This window comes from Nyctibius grandis, chromosome 7 (assembly GCF_013368605.1).
Source record: "Nyctibius grandis isolate bNycGra1 chromosome 7, bNycGra1.pri, whole genome shotgun sequence".
Taxonomy (NCBI): domain Eukaryota; kingdom Metazoa; phylum Chordata; class Aves; order Nyctibiiformes; family Nyctibiidae; genus Nyctibius; species Nyctibius grandis.
The window spans coordinates 20,220,089-20,239,620 of record NC_090664.1 but is presented as its reverse complement, the minus strand read 5'-3'; the positions used below and the strand labels follow the sequence as shown (position 1 = coordinate 20,239,620).

Below are 19,532 nucleotides of genomic sequence, written 5' to 3'. Positions count from 1 at the left end.
CAACATCTACTAAGGATATGACTACTTCTAGTGATAACAAGGAGCATGCTTTTATAAAACAACAGTGCTCTAATAAAACTTAACATGCAATATGGTATTATAAGGGAAAAGATACACACAGCACTGGGGAGAAGAAGCAATCATTGCAATTATGCATTTCCATAGGGTTTCCTATACTTTCAGGGCATCCTTTTAATTTTTCTAATAACTTTGTACAGGAAGATTGTGCCCAATCTTGTGCCCAATTCTGTAACAACTTTTGCCTGTACTTCACTTGTAGGTAGACTCACTGAAGGAGAGAGACAGAAGAGACTAAAACGTGTGCATAAGCATCTGTGAGGTCAGACCATCCTTATGGTTTTCTTTTAATTAGCTTACCGGAACAAAAATGCAAGATGTTGTCTAGAAAAGTCAGAAGAGTTTTTTAAATAGTATAAGCAAATGCTCCACTGTCTCAAGGTTTTAAACCAAGACTTGTCACTAGGGATTTTACAAATATGATAAGCTTTTTCAAGTATGTATAACCATATAAATATATATTTCTTCTGGCACAAACCAGTAAAACTAATAATGCAAAGTACCTTAAAGGCATATTACATTATACAAAGCTGGAACCGCAGAGTCTGTCACTGCTTTTATCTAATAGTGTCCTACTGAACTCAGTTGTTTGCAGTCTCTTAAAAAATAAACCAAAAATCCCAAAATGTATTTAAGAGGGCCCTGGTATAAACAAAATGTAAAAAACTTAGTCTTGAAAAAAATTCATTAGCAATAATTTGTCCCTTAAGTAATTATGTTGTTTCAGTCACCAGAGAAAAACATAGAATTTAATTTCCTCAGTTGTCAGTGTCTCAGAGCAGCAACCCACGCGGTGCCTCACTGATCGCATGCAACACATCAGAGAGGAAGGGGAAGAGGAAAAACAAAAAGCACAACACACAGGTTGGCGCTGCCATAATGAACAGCCCCTAGATGAGGTATGTTAATTAAGTACTGTAAGGCTGAGGACGGTGGCTTTGCGAAGCTGTTCCCACGCCGAGCAGGAGTCCCTGGCCCTCAGCTACACGTCAGGTGTACAAACTGCAACCCGAGGCGCCGGCTGCCGCTGGCTCCTTCGGGCCAGGGTACCAGCAGTGCACTGAAGGGGAAGCGCACAGCAGCGCACTTTGATCAAGATACAGCCTGTTTGGTTTTTTTTTTTTTTTAAACTTGGTTAGTGTTTCACAATAATAATTGTAAATATTTACTTTTTAAAAGGAAAAATAAAAATTAAGCATCTTTGCATCTAACCTATGGCATGTTCCAGGGTGTAACAACTGCGTGACTTGGACAAGTATTTGCACTAACTCTTAAGAGAGCTCCAGGAGAGCTGGCTCACTGATCTCCGCTTGGACGTTGCCATGCACGTGGAAAGCAGGACGTTCTGCTGGGGCACGCTGCCCTCCTGCGGGACCGAGCAGAGCCATTCCTGAAGCACGTGTGCTAATGGCCTTGCCGTTTCTCATCATGCAATACTCAAAGGAAAAATATCGGAATTAGGCTTCAGAAGTCTGAATAGCAAAAAACTCCCCCAAAAGTCAATAACACGCATTTCTCTAAGATGAAGTGTCTAAATATCTGGAGGGAAAAGGGTGACAGAGAAGCACATGCTTTCAGCAAGGTGATGTACAAATACAAAATATTATTACTGTAACGAAATACTAGTTCTACAATAGCAAGAAAACTGTCTTCTCTGTCTTCTGGCAATGCTCTTTCTGAGGCTCCTTGCTAGCTAACTTGCTGGTTTTACCATATCCAGTTTCATCACCTGGCTTTCATTCAGAGACCCTACATAATTCTACCTCAGTCTAACCTAAACCCAGTGTTTTATCGTCCAAATGACACAGTAACATCTTCCTAATATCGCCCCCGCCCCTGCATACAATATTCCCTCAGTCCTGGCCCACAAAGCCATTTTCCCCTCTCCCTACTCCAGTGGCCCTGCCAAAAGGCTCACTTCATCTGTGCTGCCCCCAGCAGATTAAAAAATGAAACAAAACAAAACAAAGGCAAGGAAAGAATGCTAGTTTTGGGTTTTTTTCCTGGAATTTTCCACGCTGAGACAATGCCACTGCTCCTCAAAGAGGAGGTGGGCTCCAGTGGCAGAGATGGACTTAAGGTGGGCACAGACTTGAGGTGGACACCACTAGGCGCAGCTGGCATAGTATGCCGTATCAGAGCCAGGTATTACGTAAAATTACTAGTTATGAAAAGACAGAAAACGTACAGGGTCAGCAAGTTATTTCTCTTTTCATTTTTATGCTGTGTTTAAACACAACCCATCACAAGTAAGAAGGCTGTCTGCATCGCAGCAGTTTATTTGCCAAAAGTAAACATGTGCATGAAAAGGGATTAGGATTACTGCCTGCGTGGTAAGAAGTCTTTGTAGAGAGATGAAAAGCAAAGTCGCACCACAAAGACTTGCTCTACCTCTTCTTCCAGTCAGTTTTGCTATCAAAATCAGCAAGAACATCACTTAATCCTACAGCAAAGATCTCACCTCTTGAAAGCCCATCTACTACTTCGTCTTTTTCCAGTAGATGAAGTCAGTAATTTAAATAGCTCAAAAACATTTTGCAGAAGACTTAATCATTTGACATTCTGGAATAGACAACACCCCAGCTACACTGGAACCTTACCTTTTATGTTTCTGGGATTTATTCGGTATTCACATCACTGTAACCAAGATAAATTCTGCCTTCTGCATGAGTGAATTCATTCCACCACGAGATTTACAGAGGATTTTTTCCCTCAACTTTGAATGAATCTTAGTTCTAGCAGGTGCACATCATTTGTAGTTATGTCACTTTTTAAATCTAAAGACTTCTATACTGTGCTTTGAAATATAAAAAAGACAAAGCTGACGAAAACCAGCACCGTGTGTGCCATTATAATGAATACGATCTATCTTGACCTCCGATCAAGAACATTATGAGCTCTTCCTTTCTCCTCCCATGAAGAAAAACAAACCCAAAACATCCTTGCCAATTACTTTTGTGACCAGAAAGCATACATTTAAGTATACAATGAATAACTATGAGCAAATAGCTTACTGCAGTGGGAACCAACACTGCTAGTATCACTGAAAGGTCATGCTAATTCCAATGATCTCTCATAAAAATTCAGATTCACACTTTGTCCCGTGCGGGACTTGCAGTTTATATTTCATAGAAACAGTTTTATGAGAGCACTTCTTATGTTAAGAAGTTTGCATTCCCATATACTGTGACAAGTTCCTTGATAAAAAAAAAGTGAATTATTAATATTATATGAATTTTGGTCTAACACTAAAGCACATTAATGGATTCGTCAAACTTCTTCCCTCTGTGCCCATGGATGCACACAGTCTCCTCCACGCTCACAGGAGGGAGCACATTCCCACAGCTGATACTCATTGCTGACCTAAAGACATATCAAGTCATTCAAAATGAAATATTCTTCCTTTATATAAAGCACGGGAAAGAAATGCTTGGGGCAATGAAATACAAAACAGTTAAATAACATGCGTCATGGCTGCTATGCAAGGGTTTAGTCTAGAAGCTGTGGCAGGACTCTCTCAGCTGCGAGCTGGTACGGGTGGCACATTGCACTGGCTCTGCAAACTCAGGCAACAGATTTCAGAGGCTGGATGATCCAAATAGACTAAGCCAGGATTTTTCCTTTGCTTGCTTGCTTGTTTTGGCAGCGGGGGGAGAAAGGGACTCAGAGGACAGAAAGTGTTTTTCAGCCTTTGTGAATCCATTCAGATTCATTTCTTGTATTTTCAAAAATACTTTTATCATTCATGTCCACAAAGATGATGTAAACACGTATGTAATAACAACTGAAGAAAACCCAGGGCAGTTTAAACAGAGCACTGTGTAGTGCTACAGACACTGGTATTTTAGATTGCAAGTGCAATACCAGTGTTTGGATTAAGAGCCTACATTAAGCGAGCACTAGGTTCACCATGATGAAGGCTGGAGCCTTTCTTCAGCCAACAGGTGCAAGGACACGCTGTTAAAGTCTTCTCTCTTACCTCAATAAATATCTCTGAACCTCGTTCCTGGGAGAGAAGAGGCAAATCTGCTCTCAAAGCCTAATGCATGCTTGGCAGCTCTGCTGTCACTCGAGGGAGCTGCTTGAGATGGTTATGGTTTGTCAAATGGGCACTTGCCAAGGCTGGCAGAGACCTCCATCCCTCTGCATGATCACAAAAGAGCCATCAAAATAACAATTACTGACTTGGCGTTGCTCCGAGCGGAGGGGCGGTGCAGGGCATGGCCGCTGCCAGCCCCCATGCAGCGGGTCCCGTGGGCTGTGTGGTCTGCGGCGGCCGCTGCCGGGCTGCTCTCACACATGCTCGCACCAGCAGCACGTCCCTCGTCTTGCTCTTCAGCTGTCACCGCTGCCAGCATCCTGCTCTTCCTCATGGCACTAGTCAGAGCAGGATTTGGCCAGAAAAATGTCTTCTGGAGAAACCACCCTTCCTTCCAGCCCTCTCCTAGCTTAGATCAAGTATCAGGCACTAAATAATGAGCTGCTGAGGAACTATGACTGCTCAGAAGAACTAATTTTCTATTGTCTCTGGCTGAAGCAAGGCTGTTAGTGAATAAGCACCAAGAGAATTTCAAAAATGTACCTCATGTAAGGATGTGAATATGGATTCAAATACAAAGAGCAATATGGTTTTTAACATTATTTTTATGCACAAGGTACTTAAAAGCACTAGACAAAATAAGTTATGGAAAAAAAAAAACTTTTTCTTGTTTGTTTGCATCATTTGAAGAGTAGCTTTCAGCCAGCAGGGTCTGCTATACCGGAGGAGGGAACATTTAAGCAAGCAAGGATGTAAGTAGATGTTTCTGGACATCCTCTACCCTCTCTGACCATCACCACAGAAATAGCAACTGTAACTTGGACAGTCACAGAGACAGCCTGAAAAGATACTTTCTACAGCTATTTTGGAGGGTGCTGCCACAAACAGGATGAACCCACAAGTACAGTTATGCACCCAACCCACAGGTAACCTCGGTGTTTTAAATGAAATGGTAGATCAGTCGATTCTAACATTTCAAATCACCTTTAGTTTTCATTTAAATGCTCAGTGTAAGCTCATGCTGAATTTTAAGTGACTGAAAATGTATTCAATTACATGGCTTGAATCCACTTTGGAAAGCAAGCAAACACTTCAGAACCTATAGGTAAAACATAGAACCGAATATACTGTATTTTGGTGTAGAATTATTCCAGCTGAGCTAGCCTATATGGGAAATCACCCTAAAATCCTGGAGGTAAAGCTAAAATGAGAAAGGTAGAAAATAAACATAAAGGTTTCTATTTGAAGGACTATTAGTATGACATTAGTATTATATATTCTTATTCAGCGTCGGTAAAATTGGGAACTATTTGCACATGAGATCTGCTCACCATTTTGGGCTACAAGAGAAACTCCGAACACTCAAGTTAAAAAAAAATAGTCCTCCAGAGCCAATACAGTGGTTGGTGGAGCAGCTGGACTCTATCTGGCCTTAAAAGCAATTGTGTGCCATTTTCTGTCTTGATATATCGGTATATCAAAGAACACTCTTTAAACTACAACACAGAAAATCCCAATCCAGAGATTATAAATCCACTAAAAGGAGCTTGCACACCTATATAAGCAGATACATTACAACTTACTGAATCTATAAACATAAGCACATAAAACATACATGTAATAAGCTAAATAAGAAAAAAAAAATTCTCCACTTCCAATTACTTGCAGAACAGCAACTAATCACAAAAACATGCATGTAAAGAACCGATTCTGGAAAAAACAGTCAACTGATACCACGGCATGTGTTTTGTAGAACAGGACTTTCTGAGAATGCTGCAGAGGTGCTAAAGCAAATTGTTATTATGTCACTGCACAATGTGCTGTTGAGGTTTTATGGTCACACTGCGCCAATAGTCTCGGGAAGTTATTTTGCATTCTTACATAAACTTTTTTTCCCAATCCTGTTTTCCACAAAAAAGGGCTTTCAATAACGTACAATCTTCTGTTTATACATAGTACAGGAAAAACACGATAAACCCAAGAACACAATCTCTACTTTAAACATATTTTAAAACTGTATTTCTACAACTACATGTAAACAAGAATAAGCTGTTAAATGCTCACCAAAAAAGAGCATAACCTTCCTGTAATTAAATGGCAGTGTTTTACATGGCACTTTTAAAAAAATCATGAAAATAAAAAAAGTAAATAAATAAATCTATCCAGCAGACCCCTCCCCAACTTGAGGCTTAACCTGCAAATTAATGTAACAGTAATAAAACCTACGCCAGCTGGAATCCTTTCTTTCTCTGGCTTTGGCATGAGCAGCAAGAGCAGGTATATGTTTGAAGAAAAACAAAGTAGGACATTTTCCACCTTTAGTCACAGGATGTTAATTGAACTCTGGCAAATGCTTAAAGATATTTTCAAAATGTTCAAGGAAGAATTAAAACCAATTGGGGCTGAGAAAAAGAAACAATCCATCCTTCCTCTCTCCTCCTCTCCCCCCAAACATCTGTTCCAAACTTATACTCCAAAAACCACAGCGAAGAACAGTCATAATTAATGTTATTTTGGCTTCTTAGTTGCTAGGCCTGAATTCTGAGGTTAGAAATACAAAAATACAAGTTCAGGGCACTATTACTGTACTTAAGGACTCTCCTGATGCATATAACAAAAGGTAGTTTTTCTTTTCTTTTCCCCTTTTTTCATAAAAAAGAAGAAAAAATAGAAACCGTATCAGGAAACAGTTTCATGTTTAAGATAAAGGATTACAATAAAAAGTACCTACATAAATGAACTACAGTTTATGAAGCTATGAAAATACATTTGAGATGTGTATTATAACATTGGGTTAAACATGCTTTACAGCTGTGCAAAAGCTATTCAGCCACTTACAGTACAGGCCATAAAACTACTAACACACACAGTCCTTACCCACCCCGACTGCTGTGTGCTTCGCCTTCATCAGCGCACAAACCCAGCCAGGATGCACCGAGCTACGACCAGGCTCCAGTCCAAGGAGCTGCCATCACTGTGCAGGTAGCACTCACTGCACGAGGAGCACCGCTGATTTCAGCAGGATTTGGCTACACGGGGATTTCCAAGATGCTCCTGGGCTGGACCTTAGACCCTCACGTGTGAACAGGCTGAATCACACCAAAGGGATCCTGCGGCAGGCTGCCCATGGATGACCAGGGTGCGGCGGAGCTGCAGAGACCCAGGGCAGCTCAGTGCTCTTTCAGCAGCTTCGGGACGAGGGAATTTCATGCTTATGAGCCCCAGGAGAGCTACAAACCCCTGACCAGCAACAAGGGAGGCAATGGCAGATTCTCCACTTCAATGCACTGAAGGGCAGGAGGATTTGTTTTGCACGAAAATATACTTAATGCTTCTCTCTACCTGCTTTTAAATGCTCTGACCATCTAGATTTAAGAAACTCCATGAGTATAATTTGAAAGATAGCCCTAATGACAATACTCAGAATTACTAGTAAGGACTAAAATACCTATTGATTACTGAGACAGAATCAAGGCTTTTGTCATCCTGCCTATGCACAGGAAGGATCTGTTAATGTTTTCTAATTAATCCTACTTCGTGTTTCTGAGAAAGAAATGCATTTTTAACACCGAAACGTAAGAACACATTCAGTGGGGAGTAGTGTCTCCTCTCTCTTTTTCAAAAACAAAGATTCCAATAAAATAAAATCTGCACTGTGCCTGGTATGCTGTCACAAACCTTTCTTGGAGACTATCACTGTTTCAATCAGGTGTACAAAACATATGTTAGCAGGTGTGAGTTGTTTCAGATGATATATCACTAGGCTGAAGTTGAAATGAAAGTACTTTTCAAGTTGTTATTTTCCATTGCTCCTTGGCTTCTTGTATCCTTTGGCATTAGAGGCAGAAGTGCTGAGAAACTGCAGTGAATGATGCTGTCTGACTATATATGGAAAAACCTTACAAGAAGGAGCCTACACTAGCATGGACAATGCACCAGGCTTCATCTTCAGCAAGAATTAGGGTGGTGTCTTTCACCTGCCAGGCCACAAGTGCTAAAAAGACAAGAGAATATGTAGTTTTGGGGTCAGCAAATGTTTCATAGCCTTTAGCTCACCTGGTAATACATGAGAGCTACAAACCACCCTGTTTTTCCTAGAATTTTACATTCTTTTGATGATCACGTACTGGCTAACATCAACTCATAATACACCATTTCCCCTGTGAAATAAACCTCTCTGTTCTAAGTCATCGAGTGTGAAATGGTACGTTAGTCCTTCTTTCTACTTCTGATTTGCTTTGGCTACAGTGCAAGGAAAACTCAAACATTTGCGTAATTTTCACCATCTTCAGCACATTGAAGTGCTGGCCCCTAAAGAAGTATGCTTTTTTTTTTCTGCTAGGCACTGTAAAAACTCCTTGAAAACCCTAACTGCTTTCCGTATGCACATATTTTCTTCAGTTCTCGAGGCACTACAATGGTACAAATAAATCCTGTTCAATCTTGCAGAGTAATATTTTTTTATATATATATGTGTATATATATGTGCATATACATAGGCATGATTTAAATAAGCACCTAGAAGTTCCATGTGCCCAATTACAGTTTCTAAGTTTCTGAAAAACATTTGTCCTTTCAGTTAGTAATTTTCAAGGTAATTAGCAGATTACTTATAAATCTAAATAGTAAAAAAAAAAAAAAAATCCACCAATTGGCCCTTGCAGTATAAACACACAAACATGAATGCTGCCATTGTTATCCAGAACCACTGAAGTTCCTTTTTGAGTGTACAGCTATTCCTACATTAAACCAGTTACACCACAAGCTGTGAGAGGCAGGCACAATGCGCCTTCTACAAAATGTGTATTTTTTACACATTTGGAGGAAGAAAGGTCCATGTACAGCGGGTGTGCTTCTACACCAAAAAACCTATCACAAATTAACACAGAGATAATCTTTACTTTAAGCTTATTGTACATTTTCTGTTCTCGACCCTATTAAAAACAGTTTGCCAGGTTAGACTACTACGATGGGGATTATAAAACAGTTCCTGTGCTTGGAAGCACTTTAAATCTACAAGCCATGTTTCTATTGCTGCTTTGTAGCTCAAAAACCAAAACTAGTGATGATTTTATGAGTTGCTATAGTCTAGACAACTCGGTTACTTTTCAATGAAACTGTTCCTTGGGGAGAGTACTGTGAAAACTCCCATACAATTAATTACAGGTATGTGCAACTAAAATACAATTCTACAGCACAGTAGCTTTACAACTGCTAGTGCAATTTATGTCTGTATCAAACAAGAATGCTCTGAAGGGGCTGGGAAGATGAAGTACAACAAACAGGAGGTTACTTGTAAAGCTACCTGTAGGAAGCAAGATAAGTAAGATGCAATGTTAAATTTTTGATGTGCTGCCTTCTCTGGCAAGGTTCAGAGTTCTACTGGAAAGCACAAAATCTGACAACTGAGTCAATCTTCCCAGAACATATTTTTATAGCAAACTGGGCTCAACACATTTTTACTGCCAAGTTAAAGTGCAAATGAGAAATTTAACAGAATTATAAAGGAAATGCACCCATAAAGCAGGAAAAGGCAGAGAAACAGTAAATGCAGAGGAAAGCTACGAGAAGAATTGTGATTAAAAAAAAGCCGTCACGTATTTTCCTCTCACAGCACAGCCCTATTTTCCCCCATCAGCTATTTTTACCTCAATGTTGCTTTCCTCTATACATTTACAAATGGCCTCTTAACTTTAAAAGTAATTTCAATTGTTATAAGCACCATTCAAAATAATTTAATTTTGTGAATGTAGGATAGGCCTTTTTGTACTACAAGTCAGTTTAGGATGGCGTTAAAAAAAGGAATAAGCAGGGGAGGTTATCATGATATATGTCCTTCTGAAAACCATAGAAAAGGTTAGTTACAGGAGAATCCCCATCATTTTGCTCCATCTTTACCAGGTTACAGCCTTGGATCAGTGGGAATCCCAAACCTCTGAGAAAGTAAGATGCTCATGGGTTGCGTTGGCTTATCTAGCACAGCCCTACAGAAATACTCTAGGATTCGTACCCCAAAGCTACAGGACTTTGAAAGAACCCAAGCCATGCGCTTGGGGCCCTACGCTCCTTGCGAACACTTAACCAACACTCCTCTCTCACCTGACTCATCCGCACTGAAAGAGGTGGCCTTTGAGAAGTCCCAAACCCACTGTAAAACAAACCAGGTAACTCCTGTAAGGCAAATGGGGGCTGGGGTTTGCAGAGTCCTTAAAGACTCCAGTTTTGCCTAGAGATGAAAACATGGACGCCATGGCCTCCCTTGTAAGAGAAATAGTGATCAAGCCTGGGCCAACTCTCATCCTTCTTTTAGTGTCCAGCCAAACTGCAGAGCAGGTACCCAGGTAATCACACAGCTAGATTTCAGTAAATGGCATGTAACAAAATGGTACAAAGGAGAAAGATCAAGATACTCTTTAGTAGATCAAAGATAAAAATGAAATAACTTAAATAGAAAAGTTCTGTCTGTAAACACTTGTCCTGTTTAGGTTTCTTAGGCGAAATCTCTCTCCCCCTTCCTTTCTGCACACCTATTCCACTTCACCTTCTGACTCTTGACCCTCAGCAACTCCTTGGTGCTAGAGCTCCCTCCATGCTCCTACAGGATGTTATTGTTTATCTAGTCTATCTCCAATGGTAAATACAAGAAACTAATCTGTCACTGGAAGATACCTTTACTTATTGCCACTGCTTTATCAGAATTCCACAAAAAATGATGAAGAAAACAGGAGCAACAAGAGTCTGCCAGTGGTCCCTCAGCAGGAGAGACCTCCAGCCATCAGGACATCAAGATACAGTTACTTCCATACAATCTATGTGTACTTGGAAATCACTGAGCCACCCATTTGTGCAGGTTTGACTAAGATAATGTTCTTGGTCTTTATGATAACTTCACGCTGCTGATTTGAGGCTATAAGTTAGTAATTATTATTTGCCATGCAGTCAGGCCCAAGACATGACAACAGCACTGTTGCTGTGCATGCAACACGAGATCATCTTTGCTCCACAGATCCTCCAACCTGAAGTTTCAGTATGTTCTGGGAATGTAACTCTTTTGGTTTGGTTTGGTTTTGTCAGTGAGTAACCAATATAATACATACTCTTGCCTCTCTAAGGAAGCCAGACAGCCACCTGACAGCAGATGACTGCTAGAAAAAGAGAGATCCGTTTCTGAAGCACTTAGCCAAGCACAGTGATGTGCTCTTGAGCATTTTTCACTCTGGATTACTGGAAGAAAGAGCTGAATATGGACATGGTTAAAGCCTGGCTCCCTAGAAGGGGAATGTGGCATCTAGCTCTGAAAAAACAACATCTTTCAGCTGTTGCTGGGAACAAATCCCACCTCTGCTATGAAAACCCCTATAGGAAATAATTGCACTTTTACTTATTATTTTTCATTGTTATTGGAAACCTCCTACTATAGCTTTATTCCTTAAGGCAAAAACTAGAAACTACCACAGATTTTACTTATTATTCATACTCAGTCATGACCTCAGCTGAAAGCTCATGTTAAAATCTCATACCACGTCTAAGCACACACATGTATTATAGCTAAGTCATAAGTTGATCAACTGTTTTGCACAATGCCATTCATTACTTTTTAAATTATTATTTATGTATTTATTTTTTACAAGAACACCCATAAGGCTCTGCTAGAATAGGTGCCTCAGACTGCTAAATGCTGGGTAAACATACTAATTAGCATGCAGGACTAATACAGGCCCCCAAGCCTGCAATTAGATGGAACCATTTTGGCTCCAATAATTATAAAGAAAGTTCTCTTTCGTCATCTGCACAGAAATGTGAAATCCTGGCACCGGTGAAGTACCTCAGAGGGAAGTTTTGCCACAGACCACAGTACAGTTGCCTCAAGATATTTTATCAAGATTTTATCATACCTTACAGGCCTGAAATATTGAATGCATTCAGACAAACTTTCATGATGTTGGAAAACAGAGCTTGGTCTTCATTTTGTGAAGTATGGCTTAGTTATTTGCCCATACTGTTTATGCAAGAGTGAATCTATATATCTAATTTTTAATAAAAACATAGCATACAAATTCTTCATTCTCTGAACAGGCAATTAAGCAAGCAGAAACTTCTGTCAGTCTGAACAACTAATGAGATGGTTCCTCAGACGTCTGAAAGTGTGTATTTTTAAGCTGCCAGTAGAACTTGGTTGATTTTGTGCTTTACTATGCTAGATACCCCATGAGTCAAACACACAAAAACGTAGCACTCTCAGCCCACTTCTCAGCAACGATTTAATACAAGAGCCCTGGGATTTGATCTCATATTTCTACTTTTCATTATTTTTTCAATTACATCTGCATGACACTACACTACATTAACATAAGGTGTAATAATTAAACCTGAGCATTTATAATATGCTAATGCAGGTGAAGAGTTTTTGAAGTGAATGGCTAAAATTAGGCTTTTGTGCATACATAAATTCTTGAGCTTGCAACTCTGCGAGTGCAGAATACTTCATTCCAGTCTGGCAAAACACTTGTTACGTGCTCAAAGTCAGGCATTCACCTCCTCAGTGAGTGTTAGGTGCGTAATATTAATCATGTGCTTAAGTGCACGTGCCCTGAATTTGTAGCATGATTTTCAAAAAGCTGTCAATGTGTACTCATTTCCACTGTCTTGTCCTGACTCCTGAGTCTAATTTCAAGCACGTTTAAAATCTTAATTGAAGAATATTTTGCAATGCACTATCCTTAAAAAAAGAAGCCCACCACAAAAGAGCAAGCTCTCTCTAGCTGTAGCAGTATTGAGCCAATCTTCATTGCCCAAAGAAAAGCTGTTGCAGATTATCAAATGAATAGCAGATTTAATTGTTCACAGTCTACTCTGATCCAACGTAACATGGAGTTCAGACATGCCACCTGCTGACAGAAGCTAAAGAGATTCTGATATAAATAGCAGTTCTGCTACAAATTCAGATTATTTTGGCTATGTATTAATAGCACATCCATAAACAAAAAAAGTTTGAGCACCTAACTCCTCCTTCTCTCAGTCCTCAATTCATTTGCAGGGGGGACCCCTCTTATTTTACATTTCTACTGTCCACTTTCAACTTACAGAGTAGCTTTGCTGAGCAGATCTCTTTTTTCTTGCTGGATTCTGTTTAATGTGCTGTCATAGCACTCTGCATAACAGCTGTCTGTGCCATATGATTACTTCATTGATGAAAACATAACATATGGAAACTGTACTGAAATGTTAGCTGCTTTGATACCTATGAAGAGGAATGAGCTTTTGCATTACAACAAGACAACGCATTTTTTAAACTACTTAAAGTAACAAAAATTAAACACACATTTAGAATCTAAACCATATTAGTTTCCAGCATGCCTGTTACTCTATTTCAATGCCCTGTTCCAACGGATGGTTACTATTGTGTTTTTGATTGCTATTACCAGCAAACAATGGGTGGTTTTCTTTCAACTTTTGCCTTCTTGGAAAAGAAAAGGGAATATATTCAAGAGGAGGCCCTTGGGATTCCTTCACGAGTTATCCATGAAGGCAAATGCTATACAGGAGAATTATAGGAATGATATCTCATGTCATTGAGATAACATTACTTGAGATAACAAGGTTTATTGGGAAAACTCATAAACTGCCACACAGTGTTTTGCTTCCCAAAATCAAAGCTCCCACAACAGACAAGTCCTTAATGGACCAGAAGCAAGGTGGATCCTTACAGATTCATTTCGGAGTCCCAGCTGTCTTTGGCAGGAGGAGAAAGAAGATCTTTAGTTGTAATATACAGACCTTCCTCCCCTGTAAATTAGTCACCCACAAAGGGAACAATGAAGCTCTAAATTATTTCATCAGTAGCAAGGACACTTGTTAACACAAGAAGGAAGCTGTAATTTTTTGGTCACTGTTTTGCCAGTAGTTGCATTTGAATCCTGAATAAAATCCATCTGAATGAGAGAAAAGATTAATACTCTGAGTTGTAAAGGATCTATTAATTTTATGGAAAACTTTAGATATACTCTATTTTAATCTTAGAAAATATTCCCTAATGATATAAAAGGGACATGATTCTCTTTAATTTAGTTTGTTAACTAAATCTACAACAAACACAAATATATTTAAAATCACTGTACATATTTAAGAATGCAGTCACACTAGGTATCAAAAGTACTTCTAATTACACCACGCTCTGAAAACACACAGTAGGTGAAGATTGATTTTTTTTTTGATTGAAAATATATTGAATTTCACTTTCTGTCCTCAGAGGGTAAATGTAATGGTTTCTACATCAATAGTACTAACTTGAAAGCCTCACTCATAGGTTTTTTTTAAAGTCTTTTAAAGTCTTAAAATACTGCTGTACTGAATTTTTAGGCATATTTGATTACAATATCACTGTTTAGATCTTAGGTTCCTTTAAGGTTAAGGCCAATCCTACCAAGTATTTTTTACTCCAAATTAAAATTACTTATTACTTTCATGCTTTACAAGAAATAAAAAAAAAAGAAGAGATTGAAAAGTTAGGTGTTTTCTGTGGGTAGAAAATGGGGTCACTTTTGTAAATACTGAGATGAGGCTAGTGGAAATTTCAAGAAGTTTGCCATATTAAGGAAAGATAAAATCTTTCAAACGCAGTCAATCAAAAATGACTGCACAAATATGACTCCCCAGAAAGGCATTTACCTAATTAATAAGATAAACCAATATTTAGTGACCTACTTAAATGACAGCTGCAAATCAAAATGGGACTTGCCAATTCTCTCATGGGGTCAGCTATGACCACCCATGAAAACCTCGCTCTTTCATCTCCTTTACAAGTGGGAGGACTGACAGACGGGCGCAGCTATTCCAGCCAACCATAGCATCCTCAATGCTCACTGCCAGGACTGGCTGCCATCCGCTGCCCAACACGATCAGGCAGTAAGTAGGTCTATAAACCTATTAAAACAGCATAAATGTTATGATTTGTAATCTATTAAAATCAAAATAAACAGGAAAGGAGGTCTGAGGGCCAGCTTCTTTCGAGCAAAATGTAATGCTAATTATGAGGTTTGCAAATATTCCAGCTTTTTTCTGGGGGGTGGGCAAGACTTAGGGTTGAGCCATTAAAAAGCCAGTTGGTAGTATTAAACTCTTGCTTTAGAATTTATAAGAAAGCCAAAAATTCACTCCAGGCTGAAATTTACTATCCCAGGCCTGGAATCGTTTATTAAAAAAAAAAAAGTTGTCATAAATACAGAAGAAAAAACAAACACAAAACAGTGGTTTCAGATGATTTTTGGCACACCTCCAATGCAAAAGTGGCTTTATTTTTCTTTTTAAGTCTGAGCCTCATTACTATGAATTACTTTTGTAACTAAACTTGGGACCAGGTTATTTTAATAATTAATTACCAATAAGTTACTATCACTGAGCCTTTTTTAAAGCTTTTCAGTATGAAGAGATATCATAGTTTTCAAAGGAATGTCAATGCTCTGACTTACACTTAAAAGCCAGGAAGTTAGGGGTGGAAATTTCATCTGTGAGCCACACAGATGTATGAAAACATTTAAAAAATTAACAGCGTATGTTAAAGATGCAATCTCAGCCTCATTTCTATCCATAACTAGACTTCATTAGTTTTGTGGGTTTAAAATTGACATTTAAAAATAAAGGCAACATAAGTTTTTGTGAGTTAATTGAGCGCTCCTTAAAGAGATATTTCAAAGTTTGCAGAACTGTTAACGTCTTTCCAAAATGAGCTATGTGCTAGTCTGTATTTCCCTATCACCCTAAGGAGTCTATATTGCTGATGGAAGACATTTCTTTTGCTAAATCCTGCCTGTGAACTCTAACAAGAGCACTTAAGCCTACTAAACAAAGTCTCCTGGGAGACACTATTGTTAAAACAAAAACCGGAACAAATTTTTAAAGTGAACTTTCCGCAATCATTAGAGGATGCAGGTCTTAAGAAGAAGAGAAAACTTGTTATAGGAGAGGGAACAAAAAGTCAAATGTAAGCAGAGAGCACATGCCAGTCACCCCTGAGGGAACAGAGGGGAGGTATAGAAAATTAACTGCTGCATTTCTACTTCCCACCAAAACCACAAATGGGCCGTTTCAGGCGACTAACACATACAGAGTCTGCAGATAAATACATGTCTACCTCATTACCTGAGAAGAGCCTTAAAGGGCACACTTCTTTGCTGAATATTTCTGCTTCTCATTTACGGAGAAGAAGGTGCTATTCGTCTGCATGCAACATTTGCAGCATGTATGTGTGTCAGCTTGGAAGCTGCTCAGCTCTGTCTGCGAATTTGGCCTGTAGTCTTTTGGCACAGATTTTTACTGCAAAACTTAACAAACATTCTCTGCAGCCAAACCACCTTGAACTGTTTCTTATCAAATTTCACAAGCTAAGCGGGTTCGAGTCTAGTCAATACATGGATGAGAGATCATTATATGAAATTATGCTTTGCTGAAAAATGACATCAGTAGCTTAACAGCATCAGGAAATGGCAGGAATTAGCTGTAAGGATGTGCACAGAGGTGACTGGAATTCAGGCAGCTGCTGGCTTCACCCAACATAAGACTACCACACCTAGCAAAGCTAAGACAAGCAGCATACCTAAAGGGAGGACATTACATGGAAAACGGGACCCAAAAGATTTTTGAGGTTCTTCCTTTCTACCTTGAACAAGAATGGCAAACAGCCATATAGGACAGACACTCTCTGCTGAGGGACACGCATCTTTGTATGCCATCTCACCAGCCTGTAAGGCGTGCTTTCTCTCTGGCATCTAAAGTCGCACCATCTTGGAGTTACACCTTGTGCTGCAACAGGAATGCCAGGCACACTGCTGAAGTTTGGGACCCTAATAAATTATCGAACAACTGAGGTGGGAGATAATAGAAGAGAAAATGCCATTCTGAAAGCTTCATTAATAAACTGGGTCAAAGCAACTCCATTTTATTTTTGACAAAGGAGGATGAGGACAATGATTATATTTGGATTATAACAAATACTTAACATCAAGCCAGATGATGCCCTTTCAGGCAACCTACGGAAAACCAGGCTCTTTATTTTCTGAAGTTACCACAACAGACATGTTTACCTGTATTCAAAGACAAGTTAACAAGAGTTTGCTCAGAGTACAAATCAAACAGGATCACACAGAAGGAATACAGCAATATTCTTCATTTTCACTGGATGCAGTGGAGGGTATGCCTGTAGGGCTTGGAAGTTGTGTAGGCACTGCAAGGCTGAAATGCAGGACGATTTACACGCTCTAAATTGTTTCTTTGAAACAGATCTTGCCTAACTATTCTTGGTTTTATCACCTTGCTAGTCAACTGTCATATATACTTGCACTTGAGGGAAAAAGATTTGCATCAGCCAATAACAGACATGTGAGCTGCCTATCTAAAATTAGTCTGCTGGCCTTCCTGGGCTCCCTCTGCAGGCACTGCACTGACAGAAAGAGAAATTCAGCTGTGGCAGGACTCGGAGCACCTCATCTATGTAAGTAAGTTATAACCATTACGGAGAACAAAATCCTATGCCAAGCAAACACTGCAAAAAATTCTGTAGTTATCAGAAAAATCTCAATGCTTACTATAGGTCCAGAAAAACCTTTAAGATGACAAAAATGAAAACTCTGGGGTGAGGCTGCTGAAATGCAACTCAGTTGATAGTTAATTAAAAAAAAAATCTTCAAGAAAGAATAGACAGTTTTTGCTACCAGGCAGTTACAAACCCTAACCTTGGAACAGGGCTCCAACGGGGAATTTGGAGGGTGCAGAAAGTGGAAGCTGGTATTATTTATAACCTGGCAGGCAGGACTCACAGAAACTCAGCCAAAACAAGCTGATTCTCCTAGCTACAGGTAAAACAACACTCTGAGTAACTTAAAAAGATTGAAAAATATATAAATAATAAAAACCAAGGTATCTCATGAGACAGATACTGTTTTTTTTTCTTTAGTATTTGATGGAACATGTTTCAAAGAGTACATCACTAAGCAATATTCCTGACAGATGTGCAAAGTTATACGACCTGATCACATCATGAATTAGCCTTCCCAGGAGGAGCTGTACAAAAAATAAAACAAAAGAAAGCAGAAATTCCTTGACATCTGTAGGATGTCAAGGAAATGAATCAGTTTGTTTCAAATAGGAGATAATTAAGAAAATCTTACTTCTAAAATTTTCTGTATTACATTAGGACTTTATCATTTAGCTGTTCTAAACCTGCTTCCATTTTTCATATCCAGGGACACACTGAACAACCAATTCTTTTCAGAACTTCCAGACAAGAGTGTCACAAGGACCGCTACAACTTTTCCATTTAATCATTAATACTAAGACATTAAATAGCTTATATAAAACACATTGCATAACAGTTTATCAAAGCAGGGATGCTCATGTGATTTCCTATTAAGAATAATATATTGAGCTTCTTTATTACAGAACAGATGTATTATATGCATTTAGCTTTTTAGAAGGAAATGATGGTATTTAATCTGAAGTGTATCAGAATTGTCTGACAACATCTCTACCTAATGTAAACCAGGCTGACTTGGGCCAAAAGATCTGGTTCAGCACAGCAAGTAATTTTCAGTTTCTCTGATCAGTGCAAAAAAATTCCGAGGAATTTTATACCTGGGAAAACCACTGACACACTTGCTTTGAAGAAAACACAAATCAATTTTTTCATACATTACTTTTTTTCAACATAGTTTCCTAATGAAAGTCATGTCTACATGATGACAGCAGCTGAACAGTCCTCCCTGTCCACTCATTTATCTATGAATTCAACCCCCCTCAAAAAAAGAGGAAAGCTGCGGGGGGAAGATCCTGACCACTTTTACTTGTATCTTAAACTGGCACTGTACCACATGCAGGGCTCTCATACCGATACGTCAGGGGTCTTTTGCACAGTGGTATTTCTGGTAAGGTTAGTTCCTTCGTGTAATAATTTCAGCTGCAATTTTTAAAGTTAGTGACCTTCTCTGCTTTAGCAAAGAGTCTGGAAACAAACGCCCAAACACATGTTAGAGACTGCAAACCAAATGCAAATAAAAGAGCCCAAAGCTTTCTGTTTTATTTTTAGGGGTTCCTCCCAATGCCCCAGTATGTCTATTGTTCTCCAAATGCCATGTAGCAAAATTGCTAGTTTATTTGGGATAAACCAAACGGTAGGTGCTTACCTGTAGGAGTACTACTGCGAAACGAAGAAGAGGGAGTGATTGGAGGGGTGACTGGAGGAGTAAGGCTTCCACTGCTGTGGCGAGGTGGAGTAGATACATTCCCACGGGATACTGTGCTTGACAAAGTCAAAGAGAGTTTCGGCTGAATCTTTTTCTTCAAAGACTCCTGCTCACGTCGAGCTGCATCAGTCATAAATCTAGAACAAGGACAATCATGAGGATGAGAGGCTTGAAACACTCTC

The 19,532-nt window shown here is 39.2% G+C and overlaps 1 protein-coding gene across 1 annotated transcript in view; it reads right to left on the bottom strand.

The window, feature by feature from the left end:
• JAZF1 (JAZF zinc finger 1) overlaps window positions 1-19,532 on the bottom strand; it is a 209,431-nt gene that overhangs the window by 11,609 nt on the left and 178,290 nt on the right. The window contains exon 3 of the mRNA XM_068405177.1: window positions 19,291-19,487. Coding sequence (XP_068261278.1) covers window positions 19,291-19,487 — 197 coding nt within the window. The remainder of the gene's footprint in view (window positions 1-19,290; window positions 19,488-19,532) is intronic.